The following is a 20828-nucleotide window of genomic DNA, read 5'->3' as shown; positions in this document are numbered from 1 at the left end:
GGCTAGCCCCAAAGCCCCGCCCCTTCATTCTGAGGTCCTGCCCTTTCAAGGGAACCTGTAGCCGACTCACCACAGGGCTCCATGTGTGTACAGGAGGAGGTGGACACATGTGCGTGAGTGCTTTAGAAGGTAGCCTATGGAAAGATATTAGTGAGCACAGTACTGAGCCCTTGAAAATATATGGGGAATGTAAACAGCTAATCTAAAACATTATTTAGAGACCATACTTCCTCTATAGTGTATCATGTTGGGTTTTTTTATACCCCCCCTTCACGTTTTTGTGTGTGTGCTTATGTTTTATTCCTTCCTCCTTCCACTCCCATTTGGTTTTTTTGTTTTTGCTTTTTTTTTTTAATTTAAGAATATTTGCACAGAAACAGGATCTTTGTTACTTTAGGGATTATCAATTCCTGCTGCTAATTCCTCATTTGAAGTAATAATCCTCTTTGCAACATCACATTTGTTTGCTGTGAAAATATTTATGAGGCAACAAAGAAAGGATTATGATTTCCTGGCGCAAATTCATCCCAAGTGTAAGTGGGTGCAAATCTCTGGCCTTAAATCAGAAAATAAGTCCAACAGGGACAAGATTTGTCGTGGGAGAGGGGGGGAGGATATGGTTCTGTCAGTGTACAGATGTCCTTAATGTAAAAGGAGGATGGAAAAAACAAGTATGAGCTAAATTCTGAGTTATTTTGATGCAAATCCAGCATAATTTTACTGATATGCCAGTGTAACCAATGTGTCCCGTGATTGATTAATAATAATTTCAAAGTTTTCCAAGAGGTATGTTTTTAACTATTATTGCACTTCTGCTTAATGAACTATATTGATGCGTGCAAACACTTCCATTATTGCATGTGTCTGGTACAGCATGTTTTCAGTAAACTCCCAAGAAAATTGCTATCAGTTAAAAGATCACTTCTGTGTAGAGGCAGACCTTCAGATCTTCAGGTCTGGGAAGCATACGTAGAGTGCCACAGCTAATTACAAGGTGAGACAGGTTAGTTTAGCATAAGTAGTTAATACGTGTTTCAAAGAAGCATTCAAAGTGAAGTCATATTTACCAGACCAGAAAAAAAGCTCGGTATAAATGTGAAAGCTTATCTTTCACCAAAAGAAGGTGTTCCAATAAAAGATATTACCTCACTCCTTGTGTCTCTCGTATCCTGGGATCGACCCAGCTACAATAACAGTGCATGTACTTTTTAGGGCACAGCTTCTTGCAATCATCCATTTTTCTTTATAATCAAGTCAGAATCTGAAGTACCCCCAACCTGAAGTACAGGCAGTCCCCGAGTTACGCGGATCCGACTTATGTCGGATCCGCAGTTACGAACGGGGCCGTTCCTCTCCCTGGTCTCCAGCAGACCAGGGAGAGGAAGCAAAGCGGCGGAACACGTGGGCAGCGGACAGGGCTGTCCGCTGCCCACGCGCTCCGCGGCTTGGCACTGCTTTGCCCCCCCCCGTCCCCCTGGTCTGCAGACCAGGGGAACAGGGGGGGCAAAGCAGAGCCAAGCCGCGGAGCGCGCGATCAGCTGACAGCCCAGACGCGTCTGGGCTGTCAGCTGACCGCGCGCTCCGTGGCTTGGCTCTGCTTTGCCCCCCCCCTCGTCTGCAGACCAGGGGACGGGGATGGGGGGGGGGCAAAGCAGAGCTAAGCCGCAGAGCCAAGCCGCGGAGCGCGCAGTCAGCTGTCAGCTGGCCGCGTCCTCCGCGGCTTGGCTCTGCTTTGCCGCCCCCCATCCTCCTGGTCTGCAGACCAGGGGGACGGGGAGCAAAGCAGAGCAAAGCCACGGAGCCCGAGGGCAGCAGGACAGCCACGGCGCGTCTGGGCTGTCCCGCTGCCCCCGTGCTCCGTGGCTTTGCTCCGGACACCTGTGGTACAGCAGCTGGGGCGCTGCCAGTTGGTCCCGTAGTGCCGCTCTGGGCGCTACTGGACCAACCGGGCAGCACCCCAGCTGTTCTGCCCCAGGTGTCCTGATTCAGCCACTGCTGGTCAGATTCAGCAGCGGCTGAATCAGGACGCCTGGGGCAGAGCAGCTTGGGTGCTGCTGGGTTGGTCCAGTAGCGCCGAGGAGCGGCGGCGCTACTGGACCAACCCAGCAGCACCCCAGCTGCTCTGCCCCAGGCGTCCCCAAGTCAGCCGCTGCTGAAACTGACCAGTGGCTGACTACAGGAAGCCCCTGCCCCGGGCTTCCTGGAATCAGCCGCTGATCAGTTTCAGCAGCAGCTGACTTGGGGATGCCTGGGGTTCTTAAGTTGAATCTGTATGTAAGTCAGAACTGGCGTCCAGATTCAGCCGCTGTTGAAACTGATCAGTTTCAGCAGCGGCTGAATCTGGACGCCAGTTCCGACTTACGTACAGATTCAACTTAAGAACAAACCTACAGTCCCTATCTTGTACGTAACCCGGGGACTGCCTGTAGTTAACCTCTCTTAGAGATCACAAACCTGTGCCATTCCCAGAATTTTCCACTTAATTAGAGATACAGAGAGAGAGAACTGGAGAGATCATGTTATTGCCCATGGATCCCTTCCCTCAGAACTTTATTTGCCATGTTTTTAAATTGTTTAAACTTTGCTATTTTTAATTTTAAAAACACTTCTTCGGAATTCTTAAGAATAAGAAGAATCAATAAACAGTCTAATTTCTGGCATCATGTTTGGAAGGTGAAGTTTCTTTATGGTATCTCTGGAATCTCAAACTGATTATTTACAGTTAATTTTGATTTGTTCTGGGATTTTTACTTATCTGTATGCCATTGTCCACCCCTGGCACTGACACATCTTTCAGTGTGAACTAATTTTGACAGAGGGTACACAAAACAACTCCATTTGCATGTTTTCTTTGAATAGTCAGTATTTGCTATTGTAACAGTGGAGATTTTTCAGCATTAAGCAGTACAAGTACTGAAGTTTTGAATGTATGGATGATAACTAATAGAATTCCCAATATGTGATTCCTCATTTGAATGAACATATTTATAATTAAAGAGCACATGACTAAATGAAGTAGTAAATAGTTGTATGTACTTTATAAAAGCGACGAGGAGTCCTGTGGCACCTTATAGACTAATTGAAGTGTAGGCGCATAAGCTTTCGTGGGCAAAGACCCACTTCGTCAGATGCATCTGACGAAGTGGGTCTTTGCCCACGAAAGCTTATGCTCCAACACTTCAGTTAGTCTATAAGGTGCCACAGGACTCCTCGTCGCTTTTGCAGATTCAGACTAACACGGCTACCCCTCTGATACTTGTACTTTATAAAGGCCCTTTTAAACAAAATAGTCACATTGAATATTGACAACACTCAAAATGGAAGGCCTCTGTTTAGTCACAGAACCAGCATAACAGAGGGAGCCATAATAAATCTACATTGACCACCAATAGGTCTCAGCCTCCCACTGGATGATTCATCTCTAGATGTGACAGGGTGTTCTCTTTCTGTACCCAATCTGTCTTTATCCTCTATGTTAAGTCTTCCAAGAAGTATGCCAATGGGATTGCAGCTTTTGTGATATGAAATGCATTTCACATTAGCTGCCAAGCAGCCAACAGATGAATGTGATTTTAGTTACTATTACCCTTAGCTGGATTTGAAGAAGTCACTGAGAATTGAAAGCTTCTAGGTCCCATCATCTATTCCTTTATTTAAGAGAAAAGTCCGAAGGACTGTGCGTAGGAGGCTGTTAGACATCAGATGACGAATGTCTCCACTGCAAGTACACCAAGTGCCAGATGATTTCACAGTGGAGTTTCCAAGTACTAGATCGCCACAGCAGTACATGAAAACCAAATAAAAGTAAGAGAAGGCAGCAAAGGGCCTTCTAGCCTGTGATCATTGATGATCCCTAGACATGGAGCATGATCTCATTCACAGGTTTTATTTTTATGGTTCCTTTTGGGGACTCCAGAGTCTGTTCTTTGAGACACAGGCTCATTGATAGACATTGCATGTGGTGTTGGAAGACAGGGTTGGGCCAAGGTTGCTGTGAGACATCCATCTATCCTTTCTCTTTGGAGTTTTTCTGTGATGTGGGCAAGGCAATATTCCTCAAAAGTGGACAATCCCACTTTAACAAGTCTTCGCCAGTTACTCTGCTGTCTCCCAGTGTGTGGTGTCAGTGATACATCACTCGATGTTTATTTTGAGGGTGTCTTTAAAGAATGTCTTTTGAACTCCCCATTTCTTTCCTCCTTTGGTGAGTTGGGTATACAGTAGATGTTTTGATAAGATTCAGCTGGTGCTGAATAAATAGGGCTTTCACCTTGAAGTTGTTGGTCTCTTTGCGGACCCGGTGATATTTTGGGGGAGGGAAACAGAATTCTAGTTCACAAGGAGGAATTTGTAAAGGGAAGAGGGTAAATAGCTGAATATCCATGAAGTACTCCCCCTCCAAAACCTTCATAAAAAATATACATTTAGGATAAGTCTACCCTACAGAGAAAAATCAAAGCTGCTGCTGTCGATCTTCCAGAGTTCGAATTAACAGTCTAGCCTGAGAGGGGTGCTCCGGCTGATGCCAGAAACCCTGCTTTCATGAGGTGAATGGGAAGTTGAAGGAGTGTTTTTCCTTCAACTTCTTGCAGTGTGGACAGCACCACAAGCCAAGTTAAGCTACTTAAACTTCAGCTGCGCAATTAATGTAGCTGAAATTGCATATCTTAATTCGACTTTGTACTTTTAGTGTAGACATACCCTTACAACCTGTTCCTGAAAAGTGTGTTCAGACACAGCACAGATGTAGAGATATACAATATTAATTAGAGGACAGATCCTAAACCACCACAACCAAGTCATAGTTGTCACTTAGGCCTGGGAACATGGGTGCCCAGGTATAAGATGATTTGCTAACCTCTTCATAATTCCCATAGTACCCTTTTATTCTATAGGTAATGCCTTTTAATTAATTGAACTCAGGGCAGGAAGACAGAGAATCCTGTGCTCTAATCCAGCTTTTCCCAAACTATGGGCCATGGCCCGGGAAAAAAATACCAGGCCTCAGATTGGCTGCCAGGAGGGGAGCAGAACAGGGCAGAGTGGAGCAGGCTGGGAGGAGGTGGCGGGGGGGAACTGGCCGCCAGGAAGCAAGGTTAGGGGCAGTGGGGCTGTCCTGCGGAGATCAGGGCGGGCGGGCAGGTGGCCAGCGGAAGCAGGGTGAGGGGTAGTGGGGCTGTCCCACAGAGATCCGGGCGGGCGGGCGGCAGAAGCAGGGTTGGGATTAGCGGGCCTGTCCAGCAGAGATCCGGGCGGGCGGCAGAAGCAGGGTTGGGGGCAGCAGGGCTGTCCCACAGAGATCGGGGAGGGCAGGCGGCAGAACCAGGGCTGGGTGGGAGGGTGAGGGGAGGGGAGGGGCTGGCCGGAGGAGATCAGGAAGAGGAGGACAGGAGAACCAGCTGCCAGAAGCAGGGTTGGACAGGGGCAGCGGGGCTGGTCAGAGGGGTCGTCTGGAGAGCGGAGCTGACCAGGGGAGATTGGTGGGTGTGGGGGGAACCGTCTGCCGGCAGCAGGGCTGGACGGGGGCAGCAGGTCTGGACTGGAGAGATCAGGAGGAGAAGGGGGAGGGGGGAGCGGGACTGACCCAGGCACATGCAGACCCTACAGACCCTGGCAGACGACTGAGTCTGGCCGGAGATTCCACGTTGCCCCCCCCCCCCCCCCCCCCCACATACCCTCCCTCGAATAGTTGCGAACTGCCTGGCAGGTAGACACACTCAGGCAGCGTGAGCACGTCTACCAGCCAGGAAGTTCCCAGCTAAGGACTAATACACCTAATTATAATAAAACTTACCTATTTAGAAAATACTAGACATTTTATATGTCTGGTAATTTCTCAATTTGTTTCCTGAACAAAACCCTCAAATACCGGACTGTCCGGTACAAAACTGGACACCAGGCAACCCTACCCTTCCTTGCATGCTCCCTCCTAGCCAGATGCCCTACCCCCAATCTGCTTCTGCTCCCACCTCCTGGAGTTCCCATGCGGTGCTGGGTCCCCCAAGCCCTGGACCAGACTGGGCAGAGGATGCAGCCGGGTGAAACACTGACAATTTATTCATTTTTTATTCTTTTTTTATATGCGTTTATATTTTTGGGCTGCAAAAAACAGTACTGAAAAAAACCGAATTCCAACTAAAGTAAAAAGTTTGGGAAACCCTGATCTAGCCAGCTTTCTGTCCATCTTACAGTCCATGTATCCAATCCATATTCCCTTAGCTTGCTGGCAAGAATATCGTGGGTGTCTGTATCAAAAGCTTTGCTAACGCTGGCACTGGGGTCTTTGGGAGGACCAGAAACAACTTATTTGAATATTCATCATTTGCTTAATGAATATGCAAACATGCAAATGAATATTACCAGTCCTCCAAAAGCTCGTGAATGGATTTACTGGTCCCCATGTCAAAAAGTTTGGGAACCCCTGCTCTAATCCTAATTCTGTATTATTGCTACTCATGCTAAACTGTAAAATTAGATTTTGGACCAATGTTTCTGTGTCTGAAGAAATCATTTTCTTTTTGCAAAACTGTAAGAGTACAGCTGAACAGGATCTCTAGTGTTTTAGAATGACATGATGGGTCCTAATATTCATCTAATAGTCATCTAGCACATTTTAGATCCCCTGCCAGCCTTTGTGGAGTTCATCTATGTGGATACATGGAGAGTCAAGGCTCCTGGTACACTATTTGTTGACCATGAAATATATTTTTGTATTAGCTAATTCATAGTAGGCCCTCTCCTCTCAAAGAGTAGGAATTTGAGAACTCAGAATTTCCCCAGAGGGAAATGTGTTATTGCGGTAGAGTTATTATTGCACTCTAAATGCAGTTATTTTATTTCTGTCATTCTTTTTTAATGGAAGAATAAAGTATACAAGATGTTCCACTTGGGGATGGAGGGCTAAAAACTGATCCTGAATGAGAGAAATCAAAGGGAGTTTTGCTGTTAATTTCACTGGGAAGAGGATCAGGGCCTTAGTTTCTGACTTTCACACTAGTATATGGCTTCATCTTTTGCATTTCTCAGGGCTTTCAATAATTCTCCAAGAAAATACTGAGTGCCTAGTTGTGATATTCCTTGTATAAAAAGAACGTTCATTTTTAAAAAGAGGATTTTATTGGGTTAGTGATATCTTACTTGTGAATTTATTGAAGATTATGGGTCTGAGTATGTCATTGTTCAAATGATCATAAAACTCTATTTGTATCCAGAGTTAGAAATCTATCCATTCAGTTGTTTTGGAATAGATTCAGAGTTTATGGATGTTCTCGTCAAGATTACATCTATTAAAACATCAGGCAGTGTGAGGTTGGTTTTTATTAGTTATTTAAATTTATAAACCCCATGTATTACAGGCAAAATCTCAATAGAGTTATTTGATTTAGTTTAGTTTACTTTAGTTTTAGGGAGAGCAAAGTAAGTGAATCTACATTTTGACTGTGGTGATTTTTTTTAGAAATATAATTTGATGTATGCTGACTTTTCCTTGAGTGACCTGTAATTTCTCCTGAGAGTAAAACAAAATAATAATAAAACAGTTTTTACTGAGTTGGAACCAAAGATAATCATAGAAATGTACGGCTGGAATAGACCTCAATACATCATCTACTATAGTCCCTTGCACTCAAGGCAAGACTAATATCTAGACCATTCCTGACGGGTATTTGTCTAGCCTGTTCTGAAAAATCCCCAATAATAACAACTTTTGGATATGTGTCTCAAGCAGAAATTGATTCACTTGGCCTCAGAAATGCCTCAAAAAGGAAGTAATCAAAACAAGATTTGGGGCTTTACCCAGAAGGCCAGTTTTACAAAATTATATATATATATATATTACTATCCACAGCTGTTTGAGCAAAGTAAGAAAGCAAAAAATTGTTAACTGGATTTGCTAAAAATCTTTCCAACACTGTATATTAAGTTTAGTTACAAATTTTCCATTGAAACTGTTTTTCAACAGAAAACTAGGTCTTGAATAAACAACATTTTTCACAAGTATCTGCTTTTTTCAGAAAAATTCAGTTTTCCATAAAAAACTGAAATATTTCCACTGAAAAATCAAAATATTTCAGTTTACAAGTTACAGCTCCAATCATATACTGGAACCTGAGACTCCCATGTAGCTATCCAAGAGGGGAGACTAGGATAATCATGGGAACTGTAGTCTGAGTAGGGAGCCCAGCCAACAGAGAAGAAAAATAGCAAGCAGCACGAGGAAACTATATGACAGATTCCACTAGATATTACTGCAGCATTTTTAATCTTTTGTTTTGTTTTTCTACTGAAATGTTTCAGTATTCAATTTTTTCTCCAAAATGGTGAAAAATACATTCTCCAATCAATCCCATTCTAAATTCAGCTTCATTAGAGCTGAATATGGTTTTGTATCTGCTTTGATTTACATAAGAACATAGAATAGCCATACTGGGTCAGACCAAAGGTCCACCTTCCCCAGTATCCTGTCTGCCAACAGTGGCCAATACCAGATGCCCCACAGGGAGGGAACACAACAGGTAATCCTCACGTGATCCCTCTCCTGTCACCCATTTCCAGACAAACAGAGGCTAGGGTCACCATTTCTATCCTTCCTGGCTAATAGCCATTGATGGACCTAACCCCCATGAATCTATCTAGCTCTTTTTTGAACCCTGTTAAAGTCCTAATCTTCACCACATACTCTGGCAAGGAGTTCCACAGGTTGACTGTGCGCCGAGTGAAGAAAAACTTCCTTTTGTTTGTGTTAAACCTGCTACCTATTAATTTCATTTGATGACCCTTAGTTCTTACTGTGGGAATACTTTTCCTTATTCACTTTTTCCATACTAGACATGATTTCATAGACCTTTTTCTCATATCCCCCTTTGTCTCCTCTTTTCTAAGCTGAAACGTCCAAGTCTTTTAAATCTCTTTTCATATGGGATCTGTTCCAAACCCCTAATCATTTTTGTTGCCCTTTTCTGAACCTTTTCCAATGCCAATATATGTTTTTTTGAGATGAGGCGACCACATCTGTATACAGCATTCAAGATGTGGGCGTACCATGGTTTTATATAGAGGCAATAAGATATTCTCTGTCTTATTCTCTATCCCTTTGTTAATTATTCTTAACATTCTAGTTGCTTTTTTGACTGCCGCTGCACACTCGAGTGGATGTTTTCAGAGAACTATCCACAAGGACTCCAATATCTCTCTTGAGTAGTTGTAGCCATGTCACTGTTTACACCTTTCTCAAGATCGTTTGTGAGTATGTTGAAAAGGATTGGTCCCAGGACAGACCTTTGGGAGACCCCACTAGTTACCTCTCTCCACTCTGAAATTTACCATTTATTCCTACCCTTTGTTTCCTGTCTTTTAAGCAGAATCCATGAAAGGACCTTCCCTCTTATCTCATAACAACTTACTTGATTTAAGAGCCTTTGTCGAGGGACCTTGTCAAAAGCTTTCTGGAAATCTGAGTATACTATATCCACTGGATCTCCCTTGTCCACATGTTTGTTGACCCTCTGAAAGAACTTTAGTAGATTAGTAAAGCATGATCTCCCTTTTCCAAATACCATGTTGTCTTTCCCCCAAAAAAATTATGTTCATCTGTGAGTCTGACAATTTGTTCTTTACTATAGTTTCAACTAATTTGCCTGGTACTGACATTAGACTTACTAGTCTGTAATTGCCAGGATTACCTCTAGAGCTGTTTTTAAATATTGGCGTTACATTCGCTATGTTCCAGTCATTAGGTACAGAAGCTTATTTAAAGGATAGGTTACAAACCCCAGTTCATAGTTCCACAATTTCACATTTGAGTTCTTTCAGAAGTCTTGGGTGAATGCCTTCTTGTCCCGGTGACTTGTTACTGTTAAGTTTATCAATTTGTTCCAAAGCCTCCTCTTAATGACACCTCAGTCTGGGACAATTCCTCGGATTTGTCACCTAAAAAGGATTGCTCAGCTTTGGGAATCTTCCCAATATCCTCATCCGTGAAGACTGAAGCAAAGAATTAATTTAGCTTCTCTGCAATGACTTTATCATCTTTAAGTGCTCCTTTAGCATCTCGATCCTCCAAGGGCCCCACTGGTTGTTTAGCTGGCTTCCTGCTTCTGGTGTACTTAAAAAACATTTTGCTGTTACTTTTTGAGCTTTTGGCTAGCTGTTCTTCAAACTCCTTTTTGGCTTTTCTTATTATATTTTTACACTTAATTTGACAAAGTTTATGCTCCTTTCTATTTTCCTCACTAGGATTTGACTTCCACTTTTTAAAAGATTTGCCCTAGCCATTTCATCGCTTTTAAGTTCTTGTATTTGACTGCACAAATATAACTGGGGCTGAATATTTAAAATCAGCAGGAAGGCAGAAGTTGGTAGTTATTTGATAGCTAAGATTCAGTTAATGAACCTTACAGGTTTCCCTGGGAAATTAAAAATCAGTTAAAATAAAAAGAGAGAAGCATTGTACTGAAAGGTGCCAAGAGACCTGCAACAAAAAGAACTGGCAGGAAGCAAAACTTGAAGGAAGAGAAAGTGTGTCAGGCACATTTACAGTTTGATCAATATCTCAGTGATCTTTTCTGTCAGGAAGTGCACAAGTGTAGAGTGTTGAGGTTCAATATAGTGCTTTGGATAGGGATTTCTTGCTCGAGAAGCCTTCAGTTTAGCATGTTAGGCAACTGAGAACTTAATTGACAAGACAATGTTTTCCCCCATCTAATAAATCTTGATTGGAGAAGAATGATTAGAGAAGGCTGGTTCTCAATAGCAAAATAAACGCCTCAAGTTTTGGTATCCCTAGCCATGGTAAAAAACTGATGCTGCAAAAGAGAGTCAACTCTTGAGCCCCTTAAATGCACTTAGACAGTTGTGTTGTGCTGGGCCAGGAGGACTGAAGGCAATTCTTTCCTCACTTCTGGTACCAGTTAATGTACGGGTGGAAACATGAGATTTCATTTTTTTTCTTTTTGATCTCTCTTCTAATCCCTACAATTAATATTGAGCTGAAGAATACTTTTGGAAGGCTATGATCAGCATTTCTTTATCTGGCTGTTATTCGGGAGAAAGATAATGTTGCAGTTTCAGGGCAACTGCCCCTGTGTCCCTCTCCATGGTCGGCTCTAGGAATACCCTCTCAGGCCTCCAGCACCTCTTTCTGGACAGGAACCCATGTCCACTCTCTCCAGACTGGGGTTTTACACTGAAGCAGTCTGTAGCTGCAGAGTGATTATCACAATCAGGTCTGACTAATGGCCAGCCCCTGCACTTTGATTTTTTTTCCCCCAAGGGCTATGATGTTGGAATGCCAGTGATTGTAAGTGATTATATGGAGCTTTCTAAGCAGAGTGCATTTATTTAAAGACAGAAGCATAGAGAAACCATAAAAAGGCCAAAGGATCACATACTTAATGTATCAGAAGTCTCCCTATCATTCAACTGAGGGAGTCAGGCTGGGCAAAGTTCTTCCAGCCTTTCAGCAGGGTTGGATCCCTGCTTGGACCAAAGGTCAGGTCCATTTGTTGATTCAAAATGCAGGCTTCTCTGTCAGGATAAGTCCAGTCTTTCATACCAAAACCTTGGCTTTGTCTCCTAGCCTCCTGAAAATTTCCCCTCTCCTCAGCAGGTCAAGCCTGAAAATGTATCTGTATGAGCAGCTTTGGGATTTTTAATGAATCACTCTCTATGGATTTCTGATTCCCTGGGAAAACCTCCATTGACCCACAAATGCATGAAAATGGAACATTTATTGATACAAAACTCTATAAATGTTCTAGGAACCCATGCCATTTGGCCTATATCAATGCAATAGTCTGAGAAGTTTTTATACTCTCAACAGCTGGCTCAAGCCTACCAATGTCCTTGCATTAAATATACTGTAATTATACTAGCCTTAGGATAGGCCTCTGCTAGGGTTCCCAGGTGTCCGGTTTTGATCTGGACAGTCCAGTATTTGAGCTTTCTGTTCAGGAAACAAATTGAGAAAATATAAATGAGAAAATATAAATGTCCGGTATTTTCTAAATAAGATGTAATGTAGATTGTGATGTAAAGTCAAGTGTGTCTGGTATTTTTGTTGAAACCATCCGGCAAGCCTAGCCCCTGCTTGTCCCATCATTCACAAGGTAATCTAAACTGCATAGCGCTTGTGACTCCATTTAGATTTTTCTCATGGTCCTGTCAGGAGATAAAGCTAAGGGGCCAGGCCATCAGCTGGTATAAATCAGGATAGCTGTATTGGTTCAGTGAAGCTGCATTGATTTATCCCAGTTAAGGATTTGCCCTAGAGAATATTTTTCATTATGAGCTAAATGATCACATGCGTAACTCAGTTTTCATTCATTCCTCACTCAGACAAAAACTGAAGTCACAGATTTGGCCCTGTGTGTGCAAATGGGTCATCATTCAATTACTCTGTCTGAAAAATATAAGACTTTTAGTTGATCCTTTTTAATCCCATTTTGGTTTTGTGTTTTGTTTTGTTTTTTTACTGAGGCCAAAAGGCCCTTGACAGTAGCCTCCTCCTCATAAAGTCACAATGATTGGTCTTTTTTCTTACTGTGTGCTGTTTATCCCTGTGGAAATGGTCACATGCTTAGTGGCTGGAATCTGTCCTCAGCCTTCCTCTGATGCGTCTTCCAAAGAATGCTCACAGTGGGATGCACAAGAAGCATTATATAACTGTCACTAGAGCTGTGTGTGCCAAGCTAAACTAGGTAACTTTAGTCTTTGATTTCCTTACAGTGCTAGTAACAAAAAGCTTTTAATAATCTCCTGCCACTAAGGTGACTATCCAAACACCCCGTTAGGAACAGCTACTGTGTCTTAAAGACAATCACGATTAATAGTGTTTGAATAGCACTTTCCATTGTCAGAGTGCCTTACAAACATTCATTAATTCTGAATTGAGGATGAGTTTTTGTCCTTCTCGGCACTTTTCCAATGAAGTAATTGTCCATTCCACCATGGCAAAGAGACCAAGCTAACAGTCCTAATTCTCTATTATATTACGATTACTTTTTGCTGCTGCAGTGGGTGCAAATAAGTCCTAAAACCAGAGTATCTGGATTATCCCTCTGCATATGGGAATCTTCACAAAGCTGAGTGGTGGTACCTCTGGTATGTCCCTCTCTACCTCTCTGACACAGGGTGTATGCCTAGAGGAATTCCCAGCAGTCCTGAGAATCCCAGCTGTTGTAGCAACTCCTTGAGGCCATAGGGAATGAACACAATGTAGAGCAGTATTTAGGCTGCTTTAATTTATGCTTGGTTATGAGATTGACGCACAGTGGCTCCAGAATCAGGATAAACAACTAGAAAAGTCCTATGGCACCTTATAGGCTCGTTGTTTATGCAGATTCAGACGAACATGGCTACCCCTCTGATACTTGTCTCCAGAATCAGGGGTGCCCAATGGTAGTTTGAAGAACTCACTCCCCTCCAGTGGCAGGCTGTGCATTCCTTGGCACAAGTGCAGCTTGTGGCCAGTGTGTTCTGAGAAGCCTGAAATGATTTCCTCAACTTTGCCAGAGAGTAGCGCTGATCCTGCATTGCACCAGACGGCCTCACCTTCCATTTATTGAAATGGAAGTCATCTGTTTCCCCCATGTAAATGACTGTGCTGTGTGTGGAGGGTAATCAGCACAGGATCAGGGCCCAAGTTCATGCTTTGGATGGAGATTTAATGTTCTGTTACTGCTCCCATTGAAGTCAATGGCAAAACTCTGATTGACTTCAATGGGAGTTAGAGCAGGCTCAACAATTGTTAATTTCTGAGGTAATTCTGCTGGTTTACCTTGTTTTTCTAATGCCCTTTTCTGCTGCTCTCTTGCTTTCTAATCATAGTTTTCTGTTTGCAGCCCCCTTTTGGAATTAGATCTTATTTGTTGTGGCTGTATTACGTACAGGTTGACTGCCAAGTGATTTCAATTCATATTCATTTGTAATTAGTACATTTAATAAAGCTTCCCAAGGGGAGAGGAGGAATGGAGGAAGAGAAGAGCTGCTATTGTTCTGCAATCTGCAAAGCCTAACTATGCCTCCTTGTTTCTGTGGACTGGCTTTGTGTTCAAACTCTGTTTGAACAAGTTGGGTACAGTCAGGAGGCTCACATACAGCGGCCTGGAGGGCAGAGAGGGAGAGAGCTAGAACTAAGCTTGTTATATTTGTGAAAGTCAGGAAGCAGGCATGAAAGGAAGGAAATTAAGTGAAGAAACTTGCACAGCCTAACTTTTAGCAGATTTGCCCCGGAGTGGGAGGGTCATGTAAATGTGACACAATGCATTGTGGTTTTCATGGATTGGAAATAGAAGGAGCACCGTAATATCACGCACAATGTGGAGCATAGTGGAGCAATGTCATTGCCTCGCTCTCTGCCTTTTGCACTGCAAAGTCACTCCTTTACACGTTGAACTATGGAAGGTGTGATATGGTCCAAAAACTGATCCTGGGTTTTTTTCGCAGACGACTGAGCCAGAGGCCCACTGCTGAAGAACTGGAGCAGAGGAACATTCTGAAACGTGAGTATTTTGTCATTTGGAATTAAACTTGTTTGCCGCTATATGTCATTTATAAAGCTCCAAATACACTGCAGCTATGTCACAAATAAGTAATAATATGTATTAGAGCTGTGTTTGGGTGGGAATGACTGTAAGAAACCCATTCAATTAGATAACCAATGTAAACTGTCTAGGGAGACAATTCAAACTGAGGGTCATCTTCCAAAGTTCTTATGCAGGCAAACCTCCCGTTGAAATCCAGTGAAGACATCAGGATTTAGCCCACAGCTTCTAAATTCTAATCTCTGTTGTTTCTTTAAACAAACAAACCTATGGGGAGATGCAACATCCCTGAAGTATTTAATGATACTTTAAAACCACAAAAAAGCTACCCAGACAGCCTGATTCTGTTCTAGACAGCTCCAGTTTTGCCTCTGATTTCAAGGATAAGATTGAATCCGAAATAACAATTATTCTACTGAATGAGTCAGATTTTGAAAAAATTATGTTAGTAATTTTTAATTTTTATCAAATCAAAATGATTTTACACATAAAAAGGTTAAAGGTGTTTATTTACAGGTAACTAGTAAGAAAGCAAAGAACAGCAGGAATATAATTTTCACCAGTGCTCTTGCTTGAGTGATGTACTCTGCAGCCTTTCAGGAGCATGGAACTAGAATATTAAAAAAAACTATAAGAAAAAATATTCTAAAATAGCATGTTTAAATTCCTTAGCGTGTCTTGAGGTAGGATCCTATTGTTAAACACTGTATATTTTTGTTGTTTTTTAACTTCTACTTTGTACAGAATCCTACAGGCATGTAATAGGTGATTAGCTTTCTATAAATGAATAAAATTAACTTCTTAAATATGATGAAATCAAATTTCTAACATTTCAGTGGTGTAGTTAGGGGATAAAATGTGCTAGCACTGCAGTGATTGGTTGTCTACAATTATGGCACAGAACTAGACTGATAGATCATTATAGATATACAATATGATTAGATTAGCTATCAGAGCCAATGTAAGCAGATACAGGATCATCATTCAATTGGAATCCACTTGTGAGTGTATCATCTCCTATTATCTACTCTAAATTTCTATGTCATGTCAGTTAGAGGGAGTAAGTCTTCTGGAGGTCAGGAAAAACAGACAATGTGTCCAGAGCCACATTCTGCAGTAGCTCATGTTTTCACCCTACAATTCCCAGTCAGCATGAACCACCTTGTCCCGTAAAAGCCACACTGGTAAAAGTGGAAGAAGCTTGAGGCTGCAGCGTTGGCAGCCTTGAACCATAGACTTAATGGCCAACATTTGAAAACCTAGGTATCTAAAGACAGGCTATTCTGAGTACAATTTTCAGAATGCCCAAGTCACTTAGGAATCTTAGTCTCATTGGGACTCAACATCTTGAGCCTATGTCTAGATGGTGTTGCTATTTCAGGAAATAGCGGGAGCACTATTCCAGTGTCCCTGTAACCCTCACACTAAGGGATTTGTCAGAATAGTGCCTTATTTTGAAATTTGCTGCTGTCTACACAGCACCAAATTTCAAAATAAGCTCTTTCAGTTTAGACTAGGAATAAGCTATGCAATTCGCGTAGCACAAACTGCGTAGCTTATTCCAAGAGAAGGGTGCTGTCTAGATGTATCCTTCGGGATTTTTTAAAATGGGACTTAGTTTCAAAAGCAATTAAGTCACTTAGCAACCTGCTACCCTAATTTGGAACTACATTTTGGCACCTAAATAAAAGCTTTATAGTTTGGCGCCAAACCGCAGATCTGCCATAGAGCAGCATATGTGTTGGTAAATAAAATTTCATAAATACTTGAAAAAATTGTTACATGATAACTGTATTTATAAGTCCCTCCCCACCTTTACATGATGAACAAATGATTGAAATAGTTTGCAGTGAAAACAGCAAATATTAAACATCCAAACAAAGGAGCATCAGATACCAGTATGGTACGGCCTTTTAAGACAGCATGGTTCACTCCCCTAGAATAATTCAGTAGCACCATTTAAATAAATATATAAGCTGAAGGCTTATTGCTGGAAGATGCTGAGTACCGGCCATGAGTGTAACATGCCCTCAACTCCCATTAAATGGGAGTTGAGGACATGAAGCAGATTGGGTGAGGAACACAGCACTGCAGTTCTGTCTCTTGGATAAGTATGAAGACTGAACTGGTCCTCTCCCATACATCTTGAGCTAAGCACATTTGTTTGTGAGGAAACATGCATGGTGACTGTATCTGTGATGAAGAAAAGACGTTGGTTTTAAGAATGCCAGGTTTGGTGCCTTCAGTGACCACAAATTCCCTGTAAAAAGGCAATGAGATTGGATGGGTTGGGTCTCAACAAAATTTCTGTTGAAATGTCTCATTTGGCACTGACGCCAGACCTGAAAATTCTAGTTCTTCTCACACAAAGAGGCTAGAGCGAGAGAGGGAATCTCCTGACCGCTTACAACGCACAAAGCAACTGTTTTGTAATCTCTGTAGATCTAAAAGGATTGCATCAGTTTAGCCTTGTTTTAAGATAAAGAAATCCCTTTCTGGCTTGACAAGGACGATTGCCAATGACCAACTTTTAGTTGGTAAAGGTTTCGCCCTGCCCAGTTGTCTCTAAAGCTTGGTAACTGGGCTGAAGGAAGCAAGGAGACAGGAAAAATGGTGCTGTTGTTAAGAAGCCTTATTTCTGCTGTTTCAGACACCTTTTTGTAGCCTTTCAGACAATTTGTTCTATTCTGAATCCTGAGTTAGAATCGGTTTGCTTCTCCCAATTCACAGCCTGATCCTGCAAAGATTTTCTCAGTGGCACTGCTTCCATGAGTAAACTGTTGACAGGATCTGCTCCTTAGATTTTGGGCAGAATAATACATTTATCTGATTGGAGCCAGGAGGGAAAAAAAACTATGCAGAGAACTTGAAGAAAAAAGAAAAAGAAACAGTATTTAGCAATACATATATCCAAAAACCATATAGAAAAGGTGCTTGGGTTCTGTTCTCTGCTGTCTATTTATCAAGCTACCACACGAAATTCCTTCCTCCAGAAAATGGTGTTTTAAAAGCATTACTGGGAATCTGCCATTTGAAATTAGAGAGCCCTATTAGAATAGGAGATGTCTGTGCACAGCATGTATTGAATTGGTGCATTTCTAGTGGGAAATCCTGGTCCCACTGATGTCAGAGGGAGTTTTGCAATTGACTTCACTGGACCCAGGATTTCATCTCTACTGTTTAGAGTCTCAGACTAGGAATCAGGAAACCCATTTTCTAATCCTAGCTCTGCCTCCAGTTTGCTCTGTGATCATGGACAAGACCAATAGCTTCTCTGTGCTGTAAGGCTGGTCTATGCCCACTATAAACACCAGTTTAATGGCATCCTCTTAAATAAATTCGTGGTGTGAACACTTTTAGAACAGATTGAGTGCCTTAAATTTGCTTAGCTTCATTCAGTTGGTAATGGTTTTAAAAATACCCGCAGCAAGGATTTGCCCTGATTGAACTACATTGCTTCCAGCACCAGTTCAGTTAAATCAGCACTCAGATTATGTGTAGAACAGCTTTTATCTTCCCTTTCTCTAAAACAGGAGTAATATTCACCATTTTAAAATGCTTTGAGATCCGTGAATGACAGGTACTATATACAGAATATACTGCATGAGTCAAGTGATATCACTGTTTCTTGACTCATTGAAGGAACTCAGCCTTAAAGTCCACTCCAGCAGCTCAGTGGCTTAGGGTTTAGTTAGATAAATTATCTGTGTATTAGGATTGTGCCTAAACAACGGCGGTAAACTTTCAAAAATTGTCTAAATAAGGATATGGCTTCACGGCAGAGTTAACTTAACTCCTCTTGAGTTGGCCTAGCTCAAGTGAGAACCAGACACACTGTGAAATAACATTCAAGCTACACAAACTGATTATTAGTCTCAGAGCGATAGCCATGTTACTCCATAACTGAGTGGTCCTGTAGCACCTTAGGGTATGTCTACACTACCCCCCTAGTTCGAACTAGGGGGGGTAATGTAGTCATACGGAGTTGCAAATGAAGCCCGGGATTTGAATTTCCCGGGCTTCATTTGCATAAAGCCGGCCGGCGCCATTTTTAAATGCCGGCTAGTTCGGACCCCGTGCCGCGCGGCTACACGCGGCACGGACTAGCTAGTTCGGATTAGGCTTCCTAATCCGAACTAGCTGTACGCCTCATTCCATGATTAGGAAGCCTAATCCGAACTAGCTAGTCCGTGCCGCGTGTAGCCGCGCGGCACGGGGTCCGAACTAGCCGGCATTTAAAAATGGCGCCGGCCGGCTTTATGCAAATGAAGCCCGGGAAATTCAAATCCCGGGCTTCATTTGCAACTCCGTATGACTACATTACCCCCCCTAGTTCGAACTAGGGGGGTAGTGTAGACATACCCTTAGAGACTAACAAAATATAGATAGCATCATGAGCTTTCATGGGCACAACCCACTTCTTCAGTTGAGTGCAGGAAGAGGCACAGATGCGTTAGTAGTTGACAGGCTGGGCTAAATCTAGCCTGTATCCTCTTTTGGATCAGCCCACACTCAAGTTATTCTCGAGTTAACTGCTGCAGTGAGTCCTACCTGAGTTAGGAGCCTATATCCCATTGTTTAAGTTTCTACATCCCACTGACTTTAAGTGAGATTTAAACTCCAAAGTGCTTGTCACTTTTGAAAATGGGACTTTTAAGAACTTTTGGAAATTTGGCTACGTCTACACTATGGTTTTGTGGCAAGAGCCTATGTAAATGAAGCACGGATTAGCATTTTCCCATGCTTCATTTGCATACTCTCTTTCATTTATTTTTGTGCTATGGTTTTTTGCACAAAAACAGGCAGTGTGGCCGTGGCTGTTTTGCGCAAAAACCGTGCTTCATTTGTTTAGCCTCTTGTGGCTAAACTCATAGTGTAGACGTAGCCTTTAAGTTTAAGGACTGATGATGCTTTTGTAGGTTTAACAAAGCTTCTTTTCTGCCCTCTCAATGGAGTAGCTGTTGATCAATTATTCTAGAACCAGGGGAAAATATTTTTGCTTCTTCCCAAGCATCTGCCCTTTCAACTCACTCTTCTCAGATGCTAGCGATATGATCATTGTCCACTGCTAGGCCACCAGAATGGAGATAACCATTTCAGAAGCACTGGCTGAATGCCTAGGAGCGCTAGAAATTGAAATGTACAAAAAAGAAAAATCATACCGATACTGAGATGGAAGAGAGATAGGGATATTTTTTGAAGCATGGAAGGAAGTGCAATAGCTATTGGGTAGGGGAGTTGGTTGTTCCTAGAAGGACTATCTCTGCATCTGAGAAGTCCTGAAACATAAGTACACTGATAGAGAGGTTTATTTGTTGCATACTGTGCATTGTGATCACGCCAGCAGTCTAGAACCTTGTATAAATCTTTTTCTAGCTCGGAATGAGCAAGAGGAGCAGGAGGAAAAACGGGAGATAAAGAGAAGATTAACACGCAAGGTGAGAGGCAACTTTTATACTGTTGTAGTCCAACTGGAATTTTCCACTGACTGCATAACCCTTTGCCTTTTTTTTTTCTTTTCCAGGGCACCCTTTTTAAAAAAAGAGAGAAAGAACTTAAAATAATTATTCAATAACATTTTAAACAACTGTCTATGCATTTTAAAGATGTTAACCCAGGGGAAAAAGAGCGGCATCTCTGGGGACAATTATGGGCGATTATGAGGAAAAAATGGGATGAAAATAAGGAAAGGAAAATTTAGGCTCACAAGCAGGAAAGCATTTCTTAAGAGTAACAAGTGAAGTAAAGGCTTAACATTGGTCTAATGCTGTTCCCATTGAAGTCAGTGGCTTCCACTGATTTCAGTGGGAGCTGAGTTAGGTAGTTCTGGGCGCTTTTGAAAGTCCTACTCAAGACACATTATACTCAATAATGGACTTTTAATGGGAGAGACCTGTGCCTGAGACATTTAAAACTAGACAGGAATAAAGCAGTGGAGAATAGTGTATTGTGCAGGAAAGGGAACAATCCTGTCTTGTCAGGACAGGTTGGACTAGATGGCCAAATCTGTCTTTGCCATCTATGATTCTTTTTCTCTTAAGGTTAAATAGTAGCAATTTTATATATACTTGATCAGTTCTTCATCTGATGTGAATCATAGAGCCACTGGTTTCAAAGGCATTATTCTAATGTATATTAGTTAAGGACCTTGTTTGTCTCTTTTAAAATAAAGTTTGTTTTGGCAGTTCTGTCAATATTTCCCATCTAAGGAGACAGAAAAAACACCACTGTGAACTCATACTGTTAACTCTCTTGTACAAACAACGTTATAAAAATCAAGAAGTTGAA

The 20828-nt window shown here is 42.1% G+C and overlaps 1 protein-coding gene across 15 annotated transcripts in view; it reads left to right on the top strand.

Annotated features, from left to right (window-relative positions):
- PHACTR1 (phosphatase and actin regulator 1) overlaps positions 1 to 20828 on the top strand; it is a 457014-nt gene that overhangs the window by 408628 nt on the left and 27558 nt on the right. For all 15 annotated transcript variants that reach the window (XR_012901644.2, XM_014581428.4, XM_014581425.4 and 12 more), the window contains 2 exons: positions 14443 to 14498; positions 19917 to 19978. Coding sequence is in view for 14 of the 15 variants with exons in the window: in XM_014581428.4 (XP_014436914.1) it covers positions 14443 to 14498; positions 19917 to 19978 (118 nt within the window). In the remaining variant the exon portion in view is untranslated. The remainder of the gene's footprint in view (positions 1 to 14442; positions 14499 to 19916; positions 19979 to 20828) is intronic.

This window comes from Pelodiscus sinensis, chromosome 2, assembly GCF_052426305.1.
Source record: "Pelodiscus sinensis isolate ZL-2025 chromosome 2, ASM5242630v1, whole genome shotgun sequence".
In the NCBI taxonomy this organism is placed as follows: domain Eukaryota; kingdom Metazoa; phylum Chordata; order Testudines; family Trionychidae; genus Pelodiscus; species Pelodiscus sinensis.
The sequence above is the reverse complement of the archived record's forward strand: the minus strand, read 5'-3'. Positions and strand labels throughout refer to the sequence as shown.